At 43.4% G+C, this 17690-nt stretch overlaps 1 protein-coding gene across 1 annotated transcript; it reads right to left on the reverse strand.

Annotated features, from left to right (window-relative positions):
• Positions 1-7024: 7024 nt before the first annotated feature.
• PIFO (primary cilia formation) lies at positions 7025-12501 on the reverse strand. The gene is made up of 6 exons (XM_046024619.1): positions 12348-12501; positions 11977-12119; positions 11242-11340; positions 10167-10297; positions 8209-8326; positions 7025-7232 (listed from the first exon to the last, which is right to left on the reverse strand). The coding sequence occupies exons 1-6, from the start codon at positions 12364-12366 to the stop codon at positions 7164-7166; spliced, it is 579 nt and encodes a 192-aa protein (XP_045880575.1). The 5' UTR covers positions 12367-12501; the 3' UTR covers positions 7025-7163.
• Between the last annotated feature and the right edge of the window lie 5189 nt (positions 12502-17690).

Raw genomic sequence — 17690 nt, forward strand, 5'->3', positions numbered from 1 at the left:
ACTAGCAAGAGGCAGCTGTCTCCTCCCTCCCAGCAAGTCTCTGGGATTTCCCTATTGTTTCTCTGGGCTGACAGCAGCATTTTAGATTAATCTGATCCTTCTGCGCACTAGAATCTTACTTCCTCAAATAGTAAACTACGAATCTCTAAACATCCTTCCTCATCCTTCTAGATGTCTTCTTTGTATTCTGCTTGTATTAAATAATCCAGTCAAAAAATGGGCAGAAGACAGGAGCTGACACTTCTCCAAAAAAGACATACAAAGGGCTAACAGACACCTGAAAAAACTCTTCAATGTCACTAACCACCAGGGAAATACAAATCAAAACCACAATGAGATACCACCTTATACCAGTTAGATAGAATGGCAAAAATTAACAAGGCACAACAAATGTTGGCGAGTATGTGGAGAAAGGGGAACCCTTGTACACTGTTGGTGGGAATGCAAATTGGTGTAGTCACTCTGGAAAACAGTGTGGAGGTTCCTCAAGATGTTAAAAAATAGAGCTACCCTATGACCCAGCAATTGAACTACTGGGTATTTACCCCAAAGATACAGATGTAGTGAAAAGAAGGGGCATATGCACCACAATATTCATAGCAGCAAATATCCACAATAGCCAAACTGTGGAACGACCCGAGATGCCCTTCACAGACAAACGGATAAAGAAGATATGGTTCATATATACAATGGGATATTCCTCAGCCATCAGAAAGGATGAATACCCATCACTTGCATCAGTGTGGATGGAACTGGAGGGGATTATACTAAGAGAAATACATCAATCAGAGAAAGATAATTATCATATGGTTTCACTTATATGTGGAATATTAGAAATAGTATGGAGGATCATAGGGGAAGGGAGGGAAAACTGAAAGGGGAGAAATCAGAGAGGGAGACAAACCATGAGACTATGCACTTGGGGAAACAAATTGATGGCTTCAGAGGTGGGGGTGAAAGGATGGGGTAGCTGGGTGAAGGGCATTAAGGAGGGCGTGTATTGTGATGAACACTGGCTGTTATATGCAAGTAATTAATCATTGCACACTACATAAAAACTAATGATGTGGCTAAATGAACATAAAAAAAGGTTTATTCTAAACTGAAAATTAGCAACAATTCTTTGAGGGATCTGTGAATTGACCAATGGGCAAGAACACAGAGCAGAGCTCTCTGAGTGAAGACCCACAGCACAGACACTAAGGACACAGTAGCACCTACATGAGGTATTCTGGTGAAGGTGACCAACCCCCCCACCCCCAAGCACTCTCCCTTCCAACACATTCTTCTTTCCATTCTTGAAATATAGAGAAGAAAAAGAAACCTTAGAGAACATTTCAAACTGGTGGTCTGAGGCCAGCTCAGATGACAAAATGGTGGTTCTTCTTGAGACAGCATCACAGTTTTAATGAATTTTTTTTTATTAACTGGCTTATTTTCACAGACCCCTTTCCTCCCTACTCACTACGGGTGCTCTCAGGCTGCTCACATATGCAGTGTTTCTGCCTGGGTCTGAAAGCCTTTGAGTTGAAACTCAATATCATTTTACAGTGGAAGAAAGTGAGGTATGGGTGGGTAATCATACAGTTAGTGTTAAAATCAGATCCAGATCAATGTATTAAATATTTTATCGTGTTAAAAAATAAATATTTTATCGTGTTGCTCTATGATAAAGTCTGCTCTGTGCAAGCCCCGAAGGCATGCGATTACAAACGAGACGTGGCGTTGGCTCACTAGGAATTTTTTATCAGCCTATTGCTTGTGAGCATGTTTCCTGTCTGAAGCAAGCCCAGTGCCTGAACTTGCAATCCACAGTAGGTTATGAACAAATACATCAGCAGTGGGTTCTTCTAATGCAGTAATGCCGCCTTTAGGGAGGTAAAACTGGTACTGCTCTGGGACTCAAAATTCTTGCAAGAAATGTAATTAGAAGGACGTACCTGGGAAGAAAGAGGCAAGGAATTCTCCATCTAGGTGTGCGGGAGTGATAGTGGTGAATGGAGGTGTACATTTTCCTTCATCATTGCAACATTCCCCTCCACCAACACATGATGGAATTGATCTTATGGAGTTGGGTAATGTCTGAATTCTGGCCATTCCTTTATCTTTCTGTTGTGTTTCTCTCAGGGGAAACACAGCCTTTTCTGTCAAAGGGAAAGGAGCTCAGCTCAGCCCCAATTCACCTGCATCCTCATTCCTACCCCTTCAGCCACAGTTCCTGCCTCAGTATCACCTCTATTCACACTCCAGTGGTTGGCCTCAACTATACAGAGCAAAGATCTTGAGATGGAGATATATTGCTAGAAAGTTCTCAGCACCGAGGTACACCAAATTCAAGTTATCATGAGTAACCTGAAATTCATCAGCGGGGACTAAACGCAGCCATGGGAACAACATATGGAATTGGTAAGGCCAGAGCTAGCAATTCTGTCTGCTCCTGGAGTCTAAAAAATGACACCCAACAGAAGCTGTCCACAGCTTATGGTCTGTTCTGCCTTCTCTATCATTGTAGGACAGGGACAAGATTTACTAATATGGGAGTGTTTCCCACCTTGCAATATGTTACTCTGTCCCCACCACACTAATAAAGATCTTGCTGATTCTTGTATCTTACGTGGTAGAAACTGAAGGTCTGGGACAGAAAAACAGAGAGGGAAAGGAAAAAGATGCTAGTGAGTCAAAAAATGTAAAAGGAGAAGTGTCTGTTCATATCTTCTGCCCATTTTTTGATATGATTATCTGTTTTGTGTGTGTTGAGTTTGAGGAGTTCTTTATAGATCCTGGATATCAACCTTTTGTCTGTACTGTCATTTGCAAATATCTTCTCCCATTCCGTGGGTTGCCTTTTTGTTTTGTTGACTGTTTCCTTTGCTGTGCAGAAGCTTTTGATCTTGATGAAGTCCCAAAAGTTCATTTTTGCTTTTGTTCCCTTGGCCTTTGGAGACATATCTTGAAAGAAGTTGCTGTGGCTGATATCGAAGAGGTTACTGCCTATGTTCTCCTCTAGGATTCTGATGGATTCCTGTCTCACGTTGAGGTCTTTTATCCATTTCGAGTTTATCTTTGTGTACGGTGTAAGAGAATGGTCGAGTTTCATTCTTCTACATATTGCTGTCCAGTTTTCCCAGCACCATTTATTGAAGAGACTGTCTTTTTTCCATTGTATATTTTTTCCTGTTTTGTTGAAGATTATTTGACCATAGAGTTGAGGGTCCATATCTGGGCTCTCTACTCTGTTCCACTGGTCCATGGGTCTGTTTTTATGCCAGTACCACGCTGTCTTGGTGATCACAGCTTTGTAGTAAAGCTTGAAATCAGGTAACGTGATGTCGCCAGTTTTTTTTTTTTTCCCAACATTTCCTTAGCAATTCGGGGTCTCTTCTGATTCCATACAAATTTTAGGATTATTTGCTCCAGCTCTCTGAAGATATGAACAGACACTTCTCCAATGAAGACATACAAATGGCTATCAGACACATGAAAAAATGCTCATCATCACTAGCCATCAGGGAGATTCAAATTAAAACCACATTGAGATATCACCTCACACCAGTTAGAATGGCCAAAATTAGCAAGACAGGAAACAACATGTGTTGGAGAGGATGTGGAGAAAGGGGAACCCTCTTCCACTGTTGGTGGGAATGCAAGTTGGTGCAGCCACCTTGGAGAACAGTGTGGAGATTCCTCAAGAAATTAAGAATAGAGCTTCCCTATGACCCTGCAATTGCACTGCTGGGTATTTACCCCAAAGATACAGATGTAGTGAAAAGAAGGGCCATCTGTACCCCAATGTTTATTGCAGCAATGGCCACGGTCGCCAAACTGTGGAAAGAACCAAGATGCCCTTTGATAGATGAATGGATAAGGAAGATGTGGTCCATATACACGATGGAGTATTATGTCTCCATCAGAAAGGATGAATACCCAACTTTTGTAGCAACATGAACGGGACTGGAAGAGATTATGCTGAGTGAAATAAGTCAAGCAGAGAGAGTCAAGTATCATACAGTTTCACTTATTTGTGGAGCATAACAAAGAACACGGAGGACATGGGGAGATGGAGAGGAGAGGGAGTTGAGCGAAACTGGAAGGGGAGATGAACCATGAGAGACTATGGACTCTGAAAAACAACCTGAGGGTTTTGAAGGGGCGGGGGGTGGGAGGTTGGGGAACCAGGTGGTGGGTATTAGGGAGGGCACATATTGCATGGAGCACTGGGTGCAGTGCAAACCCAAAGAATACGGTTATGCTGAAAATAAATAAATAAATAAGTACATAAGTAAGTAAGTAAATAAATAAATAAATGTAAAAGGAACGAGGAGCAAATGAGATTTTAAAAAAGCTGGATGGTAACAGGGAAGAGAGAAGGGGAAGAAACTATGGATGGGAGAGGTGAAAATAGAGATTTGGAATTTGGAGTTTCTTGGCGGAAAATTCCACAGCAACATCTTGGAGGGGAATGTAGGATGAAGATTTTGAGAAATGTTGCCTAGGCTTACAAATCAGAGACTTTTTAATGTTCTGTAAGAAATATAAAGATTGGAATTTCTCTTTGTTTTGGGCAGCTGTAACATGGTTTTTAAACATGAATTCATGCAGAAAGTGGCCACATGGAACCCAGTCTATATTTGGGTTCTACTTGTAAAACACGTTCTGAGTTTCTTTCCATTTACTACTTGTGCCATCATCACCAATGAAATATCAGTTATTTATTCATAAAGTATTTATTGAAATCTCTAAAATCTTCCCTGATCCTGAATCTTTCTGCGTGTCCTCTGCTTACCCTCCCCCCCCATATGAGAGGTCATTACTCCTCATTCCCTCCCCCGACAGCACTTTCTACATCTGACGTTTCACTACACATCGCACTGTATTATATCCATGGCACGTCTGTCTCCCAACTCATTATGATCAAGAGAAAGAGATTGTTCATTTTTCTCTTTAAGTCCCCAGATCTGACATGTCTTGTGATAACAAGTGCTTAGCAATGCCTGCTATACAACCAAATTCATGGTAATATAAGTGACATAGAGCCTGAGAGCGGCAGGCAAAAGGAAGATATCACAAAGGAAACCCTGTTAGATTTCACCATGAAACATGTGTAAGAACACACTGAGTAGAGAAAGTTAGAAAAGGGATCTCATGCAGAAACTGGCCTAAGGACAAGCACAGAAGCTGGAGAGAGTTTCTGTAACCGTAGAGCAGTAGGAAATGCCAGCAGGTGGACACAAGGTACCTGGAGGGATAGCAGGAGAGGAGGCAGCCAAGGTGGGCTGCGGTCAGATGGGCAGGACCTTGTGAAATGTCCGGATTTGATTCTCCTCTCAAGGGGACCCATATGGGTTTTTGTGGAGGAGAGACTGATGATCAGATATTTGAGGAAGAGGGGTCCTGCTGGCAGGGCTCCTCTGCTGTTCCCTAGACTTCAGCTGGGGTCCCCCACGTTCTAGCTTCGGTGGAGACGCAACTTGAAGATAGAGGCATATCCTTGTAACTGGTAGAGCTTGCTCTAGAACTCTGTCCATTTTCCCGCGCTCATAGTCATGGCTGAAAGACCTAAACAGAATGAAAGACCCCTTTGGATCTCACCCCTAAATCCAGAATTTAGAGCCAACCAGTAGTGGTGAGGTCTTGACTTTCCCCTTTCTTAGTTCCACTTTGACTCTGCTCTTACCATGCAAATTTTACCAGAAATCTCAAAATCTGCCTTTTGTGCCATGATGGTAGGAGTTTTGATTGAGGCCTGCCTCCATGTGCCATTCACCATCAAGGCCATGTGCAGAAGAATTCTATCTTGTTGAGAAGATTTGATGTGTAATGAGTTCTCTGAACTTGGCCACAGCAAGTGGGGGCTCTGCCAAGAAAATAGAATGGGCGGTTGGTGGGGGTGGGGCTCAGGAAAGGACAAATGTAGACCCGGAAGCAGGCTTTAGGCTGGATTTCTGGTACTCTGCCTTCTGCAGCTGTTCCCCTTTCACAGAGACACTGAGGCCCCTCTAGGCTCTGACCTTATGTAGAGGGCCTGGGGCCCCAGGCTTTGTGCTGGATGGCAGCCAAGATGGGATGGTGCTGCTTTGAGCTGCTAAGTCCCACAGACACTAGCTGTTTTGTCTCTCCAGCAAGAAGCAGGGAGCAGAGATCTAGCCCCCAGCTTCAATGGGCCAAGGCTCAGTTTGGATTTTTCCATGCCATTTCTCTCTTGTCCTGGCTTGTCCCCCCACCCCCACACCCCCAAAAAAGCAGAAAAAAGATTTCTGCTTTTTCAAACTGTTGCTTTCTCTCCCATTTCCATGTGCTCAAGGTCCAGAATATAAAACTGAGGCTCCCTGTGGGTTGCTAGAAAGTGCTAAAAGGAACCATGTAGAGCATTTCCAAGTCCTAGAGGGTGTGTTCCAGCAAGTCAGACATTCCCGGAATATGTTTACAGCAGGACATTGCTTCTGTGGCTTCCAGACCAGGAGCTGAGGTTATTTTGATTCCTGCTATATTCCCAGTCCTTGCCACTCTTCCTACAGATGGTAGGAACACAATTAACATGATGACTGACAAATGACATAGGTGAGATCATCGGAAGTGGGGAATTTCTGATCCAGTGAGTTCAATATCAGTCTGGGAAAGGGAACAATTCTTGACCTGCCCATTGCATGCCAGTAACTCAGAAACTCAGAAATCTGGCCAGTTTCTTAAAGCTTTCTTAAGAATAAAGTTTTCTTAAAAATAAATGTTTACCCTGTCTGTCAGCACCCTCTGAGTGTAGCAAGCCCATGAATAAGTCCAAGGTGGTCATCCAATCCAATCCAAATTGGCCATCCAGTCAATGGAGAGGCCAACAGCCCTCGTCCCCAGGGCTCGTGGTAGAACACATAAGACTGGGAGTTAGAGTGTGAGGACAGAGACCCATGAGTATTTCAGTAAAATGGAGTCACCGCACTGAACATTGGGCAGGACCCCCCAGGCCCATCTACATATGTACATGACAAACCAGCACATGGACACAGAACACTCTGATGTAGTCTTTCTGTTCTCACACAGGAGTTAGGAGTCCCTTCCCTCCCTGGGTCCCATGCTGGCAGACAGAGCACAGCAGTGCAGGGGGGAAGAGCAGCACTGTCCTCAGTCCTAGATCCGTGGTCAGGAGGGGCAGTGAAGGTAGTGACAGCACCTCAATTGTAAAACAGGCTTAGGTAGGCCACACGGTTCCGGTGCTTTCTGAAGTCCTTGTCGGTGGACAACTGCAATGAAGGAATATTGTCTGGGTCAATATTCTAATGTGAACCCTCTGCCCCTGGTCTTTCTGACTTGCAAAATAGAAGTGCACATCACAGCTGAAGCCCACCCCATAGGAACCTAGTCTTAGGATTCTGTCAATGTATAGCTGCTCTCTGTCATCTCCCTGTGCGGTGATGCTAGGACTTGGTAAGTCTCCAAGTATTCCTGGTAAGCTCCTCAAAAACAAAGATTATGCATTTGATTCCTGAATGTTACTCAGAGGTCTAGTGTGGTGATGTTGATACATTAGGCATTTAACAAATAGTTGTGGAATTAACCCAAATTTCTTCTTAAAAAACAGCACCTCTAAAATTATGATAGCTCATGTGGGTTGAACATTTATTATGTTATAAGTACTATGTTAAATGCTTTTCTACATTAGCTTGATCTTTAAAACCTTATCAAATTGATTCTATTATAATATCCATTTTTAAAAAAGGAAAACTGCGGCTTAGAAAACTTGCCTGAGATCACCCACCCAGCAATATGGGAGCTAGTATTTGAACCCAGGCAGTCTGTCCCCTGAATGCTGTACCAGAATGCCCCCTCATGATCTGATACTCTAGTGGTATATGGAAAGACCACTGGCTTAAGAGTCACAAGATCTAGATTCAAGTTGTCAGCTTGCACAGGTCACTTAATCCATCAGAGTCTAATTTCCCTCCTCTGTCACCAAGGTATAATTGTCCTGTTCCTGTACCAGAAGATTATTTGAGGATTAAGTAAGAAAATGCGACTTTTGTCGGTCATAGCCACCTTTGAAAATCTAACGAAACCGGGCAACTCTCCAAAAGGATTCTCATATGCATATCTGCACAAAAGCACACATACATATACTGTCAGGGGAGCAAGGACTTCCTGCAGCTCTTTCTGGATAAGAAGCCCGATACATATGAAAGTACCAGAGAGAGGACTCTACATAAATTCAAGTCTTCTTACCTCAGCTTTTAGGGTTCTTTTCTGTAGACACGGAACCTGAGCCCAGTCTGGAGATCCAAATTTCATTGGCCAAGTGATTTTGGGGGGTGGCTTCATCTCTGGGTTGTATGTGCCAGGGCTAGAAATAAAAATACAAAGCATCATGTGTAATGACTTAGTGACCATATACGAACTCCATCAGTGCCACAGCTATCCCTGAACTTGGCCTAATTCCTTGAGAAAAGTCAACAGCCCAATTAGCTTTCTAATGTGCGGCAGCTGTGGGGTTTCCTTGCCTCTTAATGTATTTCTGATTAGCTGCGAGTGTTACAGATATTTAGTCTTGGGACACCTGGGTGGCTCAGTCAGTTAAGCTCTGCCTTTGGTTCACGTCATGATCCCAGGGTCCTGGGACTGAGCTCCACACTGGGTTCCTTACTCAGTGGGGAACCTGCTTCTCCTTCTCCCACTCCCCTCCCCTTATTTATCTCTCTCAAATAAATAAAATTAAAAAAAATAAATATATCTAGTCTTGACATCCCAGTTAAGATTAAAATTGATTCTAGTTTGAAAAATATTTCTGCAACCCAGTATCCTTGGCTGAGATTCCAGGAGGTGTGGGTGAGAAAAGAGTCTACCACCACCGTGAGTTAAGTACTGCCCGTGATTTGAAACTAGTAAGAGTGTGATGATCATTCAATCAGCAATCTCAGGATAAGGGGGCAGAACCAGTTAAAGTTTGACTGAGGTGGCATTATATTATAATTGCTTTTGTTCATAGCACTTGGTCTTTGGTGTAGACTCTTTGCTATGTTAGAAATAGTACTTAGGGGCACCTAGGTGGCTCAGTTGGTTAAGCGACTGCCTTCAGCTCAGGTCATGATCCCAGAGTCCTGGGATTGAGCCCCGCATTGGGCTCCCTGCTCAGCGGGGAGCCTGCTTCTCCCTCTCCCTCTGCTGCTCTGCCTGCTTGTGTCTCTTGCTCTCTCTGTCAAATAAATAAAAAAATAAATCTTAAAAAAAAAAAAAAAGGGAAGAAATAGTACTTAGAATCAACATGGGGGCCAAGATTCAACACTTCCACTTCCTTAATGCAGCCTGGAGAAAGTTACACTCATTCACTGATCCCTGCATTTCTCATGAACAAAAAAAGACCTTGACTCTTTGCCCCACAGTTCCACCCATGCAGAGTGGCTTCCTGAAACACTGGGTCTACAAGGGCCACGTGCTCAGCCCCGGCCCTCCTGCTCTGTCTTCAGTTCCTCTCTGCTCACCACACTCTAGCCACACCAGCCTCCCCCTTGTTCCTCCCTCCCGTTCCCGTTCCAAAGGCTTACAGCCTTTGCACTTGTAGCTCCTCCTTCCTAGGAAGCCCTGGCCCAGATCTTCACAGACTGGCTCAGTCTCGTCATTCAGACTTAAGGTCAAGTGTCATTTCCCCTAAAGACCTTTCTGGACATCCTTGCCAAAGTGGCGCCATCCATCCCATCACCACCACCTTGTTCACTGTCTTCACAGTGCACCACCAGGTCACCACACTGCCCAGTGTGCCTGTGACAGTCCAAGCTCATGGCTACTGTCTCGCCATAATTAGTAAGCTCACTCTCAGAAGGATCACTGTCTGACTGCTAAATTATATGGTAACCGTCCTTATTACCACTGATTTTTTTGAGTGTATTTGCTTCTCATCTGTCCAGTTTTGAGAGTGCAATTTGTAAGGAATGAGGAGCCTTGTGCGATGGGTTTAATACAAAACCTCTGGATCCCTTGGAAGAGCCTGGCACATTGATAACTATTGATTGACTGAACCACTAGGATTTAGAATTCTATAATGCCAGAGATCTGGAAGGTCAGAGGTTGGCTCTTTAAAGATGGGTGGGTGGTTTCTTATTCAGCGGCATGATTTGGATGGAACCCCTCCTTTGTGCATCCTTTCCTATTGCTGTTTGATGATATGCTTCAGAAGAGAGGAGACATACCCAGGATAAGAATTGTCCTTTGAGTATGTCTTAAATCGAGGCAACGAGGCATTGAATGGAGCAAAATTTTGTTTGTGTATTTGCTTCTGAGGATTTGCAGCCTGGTACATGCCTGGGTAAAGCATCGTGTCCTGTTTGTCAGAAAAAGATAAACATGTTAGAGGGTGAGATATATACATATAGAGGCTCTAATTAAAGAAAACCGACTCATCCTCTTTCTGTTCATGTATCAGCTATAGTTTTACCACCCCAGCTATAGATATAAGGCTACAGTAGGGAGAAAACCAAGATAAACATGCGATTCAGCTATTGAAACACATACGCTGAGGCTGTAGAAAGAGATCAGCAGAAGGTAAAGGACCAAAGTGACTTGTTGCACCTGCTGCCCCCACCATCCCACTCGGAGACTCTTTAGAGCCAGTACCCCTCTCTTGGAGCTCCAATGTCAGAAAAATATCCAACAACTGATTAGGATCCTGTACTGAAGACTTTTAGACTTGAAAACCAAAGGGTTCAAAAGTAGCAATTTGTTTAAGTGGCAAGATAAAAGGATATATAGAAGCAAAGCTTTGGTACTTAAACATAAGCTGTGTCAGCCCCAAAGAAATGGTCTTGATACCATTTCTTTCAAGAACTGTTTTCCAGGGGCACCTGGGTGGCTCAGTGGGTTAAAGCCTCTGCCTTCAGCTCGGGTCATGATCCCAGGGTCCTGGGATCAAGCCCTACGTCAGGCTCTCGGCTCAGTGGGGAGCCTGCTTCCTCCTCTCTCTCTCTCTCTCTGCCTGCCTCTCTGCCTACTTGTGATCTCTCTCTCCCTGTCAAATAAATAAATAAAATCTTAAAAAAAACAAAACAAAACTGTTTTCCATGCTCCCAGGACTCTCATCCACATTTGAGATGCTAACCTCCAAATGGTCCAGATAGACTTCTTCATAGTGTTCGTCTAAATATTTTTCTTGAATTTCAGAGCACATTTTTTGATAACTTCCCACTCTCCCTGCTTTGCTTCCCAATGCAAATACAGGTAGCAACATGGATCACACGAAAATCTAAGCACATTCAAGCCATTTCTAACCTTGTTGATCGCCTTAAACCTCTCAGCTGTTCTGGCACCAAAAGTGTATCCTTTTCTACTGGTTGGGATCTTAGAGAGGTTGTATGCCAATCCATATACCTTCAGGTAGTATATTAAAAAGAAGAGAGAAAGAAAGAAAGGAAACAACAGAGAATATTACAGTCATCAAAACAAAATGAACTAAAAATTTTCTTATCTGACTCTTGCAAAAGTTGCTCTTTCTTTTTTGACTCCTCTGAGTGAAGACCATAGCAACAATTCTATAAGGAAGTATATCAGTCTGCAAAGAAATGTGGCTTCCTAGGCAGAGTAAATGACATTCCTGTGCATCCCAGTGAATCCCGTCCTGTAAGCCCCACAGAGCTGAATTTGCCCTAATCCCATCCTCAGTCTGATGACCTTTCACAAACTGATCTAGCAGCACAGCAACATTCCCAGTTTGGACTAATGGGAGGCATTGGTTCGGAGGCTTTGGAAGGTGAGAATGGAGTGGGCACTATATAGAGGACTATATGAAGAAAGGCTAGAAAGGCTTGCGTTTGGAGGGTGTTGGAAGTGGGGAGCAAGGGTCTTTTAATTTCCTACATTGGTCCTGACAGTTGGCTGCAGAGGACCAGGGCACTTTCTCATGCTCCCAGCCCAAAGATCACAAATCCCATCGAATTTTTCTTCCGCGGAACCTGGGTATTCGCAGACAGGACGCTGAGGCCCACCCAAGAGAAGGTGTATACTCACATCTTCTCCTATGTAACATCCAGGCCCTCTGTGGGGCGCTCCTCGAAGAGGGAGAAACTTGTTCCCCAACAAGTTTTGGGGGTGGTAGTGAGGGAAGAGCTTCCTCTGTTGACGTGTACCAAAGGGGTAGTTAACCAGCGACTCTGAAGATCAAGAAAGAGCAGAAACTCCACGTGAGGAAGGCCCCCGGGTCTAAGTGAGCGCCCTGGGGGCACGTAGGTTGTGGGGAGGCCGAGACGGGGCTGGGCCCGATCGAGAACAAAAACCGGACCGAACCCCGTGGAAAGTACGGACTGCGTCCCCCGCCCTCCAGCCTCCCCACTCTTCCTCCGGCCCTCTACCCTTGATTCCTCCACCCCAGCCCCGCGCACCCGCTTTGCCGAAACACATCGCGTGCTTGGCAGGGCGAGCAATTGTGTACCGTGTTGCTAAGGGAACGCAGGGGAACGCAAGGGGAGTGGCTCCGCGCGCGCTTGCGCAGCTCACCGGCCCTGCTGAGTCCGCGGCGAAGAGCAATGTGACCTGTGGCTGGGCGCTGGTGGAGGGTTTGCTCGGCCGGCGGCTTCGGCGGCTTTGCCGGTGAGCGATTGAGCAGAAGGGCTTTGGAAGTTGGGCCACCGGGAGTGCGCTGCTGAAGCGGGACACTGGGTTCAGAATGCCCTGAAATCTGGACTGCCAGGATCAGGGACCAAGGAAAACCCCTGCAGTGGTGGCGGGCGGGGTGGGGGCCTCCCAGGACGCCGCCTGCAGCAGGGGAACTGGGGACTAAGTGGAGCTTAGCCCAGACACTTCCCCTATTAGGCCCCTCTTAGACCCATTTTTTCCTCAGGTTGCCCCCTTCTACCTCTAAACGTGGCACGCACGAGGCTTTTATTTATTTATTTTAATATTGTATTTATTTATCTGACACAGAGGGAGGGCAAAAGGCGGGGAGCAGCAGGGAGAGGGAGAAGCAGGCTCATGGAGGAGCCCGATGGGGGGCTCAATTCCAGGACTCTGGGATCATGACCTGAGTCAACACCTAAGGACTGAGCCACCCAGGCGCCCGAGGCATAAGGCTTTAAAAGGGTTGGAAGCCTTGAGTAGAGCAGGGACTGCAGAGAATCACAGAAGTGCTTAATAGTTGTAAAAATCTTGGGCAGGCACTTAAATGTTTAAGTCCCAGTTTCCTCATTTCCAAATTGGGAATAATAGTAATTCCTCTTTATTGGGTAAGGGCAGGATTGAGAGAACAGGATGAAAGCAATCAGGAAGGTGACAACTGCAAGTACTTTTTTTTTCTTTTAGTGTGTGTGTCTACTTGGGTTTTTAATGGTCTATTTTTTTAAAATTTTTTATTAACATATAATGTATTATTAGCCCCAGGAGGCAAGTAGTTATTATTAAGATGGTACTCAGCCTCCTCAGGAACACTCCCATCACAGTGTATGTTGACTTCTTTACCTTCTTTGCATTTACCTGTCCTGGATATTAACACCATCCTGTTTTCTCTTGAGTTTTGGATGGCTTTAGGAGTTATCAGAGGTGGGAGATAGCAGACCTACAGCGTGACTGGTCCATGTTACCCTTTGGCCTCTAAAGATGACCTTGGTATTTTTCAAAGAGCTGGAACAAATAATCCTAAAATTTGTATGGAATCAGAAGAGACCCCGAATTGCTAAGGAAATGTCGAAAAACAAAAACAAAACTGGCGGCATCACATTACCTGATTTCAAGCTTTATTACAAAGCTGTGATCACCAAGACAGCGTGGTACTGGCATAAAAATAGACACATAGACCAGTGGAACAGAGTAGAGAGCCCAGATATGAACCCTCAACTCTATGGTCAAATAATCTTCAACAAAACAGGAAAAAATATACAATGGAAAAAAGTCTCTTCAATAAATGGTGCTGGGAAAACTGGACAGCTATATGTAGAAGAATGAAACTCGATCATTCTCTTACACCGTACACAAAGATAAATTCGAAATGGATAAAAGACCTCAACGTGAGACAGGAATCCATCAGAATCCTAGAGGAGAACATAGGCAGTAACCTCTTCGATATCAGCCACAGCAACTTCTTCCAAGATAGGTCTCCCAAAGCAAAGGAAACAAAAGCGAAAATAAACTTTTGGGACTTCATTAAGATCAAAAGCTTCTGCACAGAAAAGGAAACAGTTAACAAAACAAAGAGGCAACCCACGGAATGGGAGAAGATATTTGCAAATGACAGTACAGACAAAAGGTTGATATCCAGGATCTATAAAGAACTTCTCAAACTCAACACACACAAAACAGATAATCATATCCAAAATGGGCAGAAGATATGAACAGACACTTCTCCAATGAAGACATACAAATGGCTATCAGACACATGAAAAAATGCTCATCATCACTAGCCATCAGGGAGATTCAAATTAAAACCACATTGAGATATCACCTCACACCAGTTAGAATGGCCAAAATTATCAAGACAGGAAACAACATGTGTTGGAGAGGATGTGGAGAAAGGGGAACCCTCTTCCACTGTTGGTGGGAATGCAAGTTGGTGCAGCCCCTTTGGAGAACAGTGTGGAGATTCCTCAAGAAATTAAAAATAGAGCTTCCCTGTGACCCTGCAATTGCACTTCTGGGTATTTACCCCAAAGATACAGATGTAGTGAAAAGAAGGGCCATCTGTACCCCAATGTTTATAGCAGCAATGGCCACGGTCACCAAACTGTGGAAAGAAACAAGATGCCCTTTGACAGACGAATGGATAAGGAAGATGTGGTCCATATACACGATGGAATATTATGCCTCCTTCAGAAAGGATGAATACCCAACTTTTGTAGCAACAGGGACGGGACTAGAAGAGATTATGCTGAGTGAAATAAGTCAAGCAGAGAGAGGCAATTATCATATGGTTTCACTTATTTGTGGAGCATAACAAATAACATGGAGGACATGGGGAGATGGAGAGGAGAAGGGAGTTGAAGGAAATTGGAAGGGGAGATGAACCATGAGAGACTATGGACTCTGAAAAACAACCTGAGGTTCTAGAAGGGGCACGGGGTGGGAGGTTGGGGGAACAAGGTGGTGGGATTAGTGAGGGCACGTGTTGCATGGAGCACTGGGTGTAAACACTGTGAACACTGTTAAGCTGAAAAGAAAAAAAAATAAAGTGATATATGTTAAAAAAAAATAAAGATGACCTTGGGATCCACACACACCTTGGCTTAGAACTGTCCACAGTGATGATTTCATACATTTAATGTAGGGTTTCCAAAAAAGGTGATACTGAGTCCTACAAGATATTTTGGAAACTTGAGGAAGCCTTTTGCTTGTTGAAAATTACTAAGTGGGGGATGCCTGGGTAGTTCAGTGGGTTAAGGCTCTGCCTTCGGCTTAGGTCAGGATCTCAGGGTCCTGGGATCGAACCCTGCATCGGGCTCTCTGATCAGCAGGAAGCCTGCTCCCCCCCCCCCCCCCGCCTACTTGTGATCTCTCTCTGTCAAATAAATAAATAAAATCTTTTAAAAAATTACCAAGGGAATTCTCCCGGTGACCGCACCAGGGAGGCCTGACACCTGCAGCTTATTGTTCCATCACACAGTGCATTGTCACGTGTTCTACATAGCATTCAAATGTCCTACTGGACTTTACAAAAATAATTCGTTGTACCTGACTTATAGGTAATAACACCAAGAAAATTTTTTTTACAAGAAATAATGCATAAAGCCCAGTAACATAAGAGAAGATTGTGTGAGAAACAAAGCTTATAAATGTAGTAACAATATGGTTTCAAAAGTATTGTATAATTTGCTCTAAGCATTCTGTCTACTCAAAATACTCAAAATGTAATTGCAGTAAAACTGATGATAAAGAAAATATTAAAATACTAGTATTGATTTGACAATTTTCTCTTTCATTAATATTTCAGGTAATAGTAATATTTCTAGATACCCACTTTGCATTTTAAAATTACTGTTTACATTATCAGTGACATGAAATACGTCTTGCAAAATACTTTGATATGATGACACCTAATTTCCTCATTGATAGGCTAGATTGCTTCAGACTAATCCTCCAGCTGAGAAGAGCTAGAAAAACTGGACAAAATAAAATATGTATGTTTGGAGACATCAGAAATTTACCACGAAAGAAAGAAGAGACAGGGCCAAGAATGCAGAGAGAGGGAAAGCCCAAAATTGTGAGCCACAGTGGGTGCTCCTGTTCTCTTTGAACATCTACTAATCAAAGAGGAGCTGAGAAGCAGAGGATTTGTGTGGAACTTTGGACATGTGTGTCTCTGAAATCTGGGGACAAAAAATTAGGTTGGCCATGGAGGATGGGAGACTGGAAAACACCCTGGGTTTTTAATTGGGACCCTAAAGGGATAAACTCTAGGAATAATGGTAAATAAGAAATATACTGGCTCTCAAAAAAGAAAAAAAAAATCCCAAAATCCACCTTTGTATCTACATAGTCTCCAACTGTATTAAGGTGATCTGCTTCTACCCTTACTATACACCAGAAAAAAAAAAAAAAGTAAATAGTCTCTGAATAGAACATCATCCAAAGCTTCAACTAATTTTTACAGTTTTTCATGAAAAATGTTTGGCAGTTAATATAAAACAGCACTCACACCAAAAAAAAAAAAAAAGAGAGAGAGAGAGAGAGAATAGAAATAAACCCAAAGGAAATCTAGAGATTAGAGTTATTAAACATGGACTTTAAAGTAATTGCGCTTGGCTCCGATTTTGGAGGAAGCTTCCAGACTGCAGGGTAAACATGGGAAGCAAGAGAAAGCAAGGAATTTGTGGCCATCAAGCAAATCCTTGGCTTCTGAGGTAAGAGGCTAAAAGAAAAGGTGATCACACCTTAAAGACAAAGTCAGTAAAGGTCCCAGTGTATTAAAGAAAGAGAAATATTCCCCATCAATCTTCCTGTTCATGTTACTAACATAACACACCACTGGGTCCACCAACATCCCGATTGATGCAAATTATCAACTTGTCATTAAAGCCAATCCAAACATACTACAAAGATGGACTGTCCATATGCTACATGTATCTCTTGTATAAGCATTGTGTAATGGTGAAATTGAGGAGTTAAGGCAGAACCTCAGGCAGCTTTAAGGATTATCAATGATTTGATGTCTGAGTGATGCTCACACACAAAGGAAATTATGCAGGTGATGGTCTAGTACCAGAGAATGCTTAGACAAAGTTTTATATTGGGGCCACTATTGATGAAGACCTGAAGAATTTTGCAGTTCCCGTCATGTACGTTTCTAACCATAGTTGTAACATCAAAAGGATGCCTGATATTTATGGAGATTGTTTTAGTTTTATGAGACAGTTTATCAGCTCTCCTCATCTGACTACATATGGGGCCATTATAAGAATTATTTTTCTGGGGTCCCCTGGATGGATCAGTTGGTTAAGTGTCTGTCTTTGGCTCAGGTCAAGATCCCAGGGTCTGGCTCCCTGTTCAGTGGGGAGTCTGCTTCTCCCTCTCCCTCTGCACACCTCCCACCTGTCTTATGCTCTCTTCCTCATGCTCCCTCTCATATAAATAAATAAAATCTTATAAAAATCAAAAGAATTATTCTGGGAAACCACCCACTCTGTCGTAGCAATCTAGTGGAATGGGATAAATAGATTTTATTTTTGACATCATATTTTATATAGATTTTTGTCTCATTTAAAAATTTATTGAATTAAGTAATAAATCATTTCAGCAAAGGG

This window comes from Meles meles, chromosome 1 (assembly GCF_922984935.1).
Source record: "Meles meles chromosome 1, mMelMel3.1 paternal haplotype, whole genome shotgun sequence".
Classification (NCBI taxonomy): Eukaryota; Metazoa; Chordata; class Mammalia; order Carnivora; family Mustelidae; genus Meles; species Meles meles.

Bases quoted from the DNA above. Each gene is read 5' to 3' on its own strand.
- PIFO (XM_046024619.1), bottom strand. The intron at 8,327-10,166 runs GTATGTCTCCTC...TTTTATTTCTAG, and splicing joins AAGGACAATTCTTATCCTGG to CCCTGGCACATACAACCCAG. The intron at 7,233-8,208 runs GTAAGAAGACTT...CCTTCATTGCAG, and splicing joins AAAGAACCCTAAAAGCTGAG to TTGTCCACCGACAAGGACTT.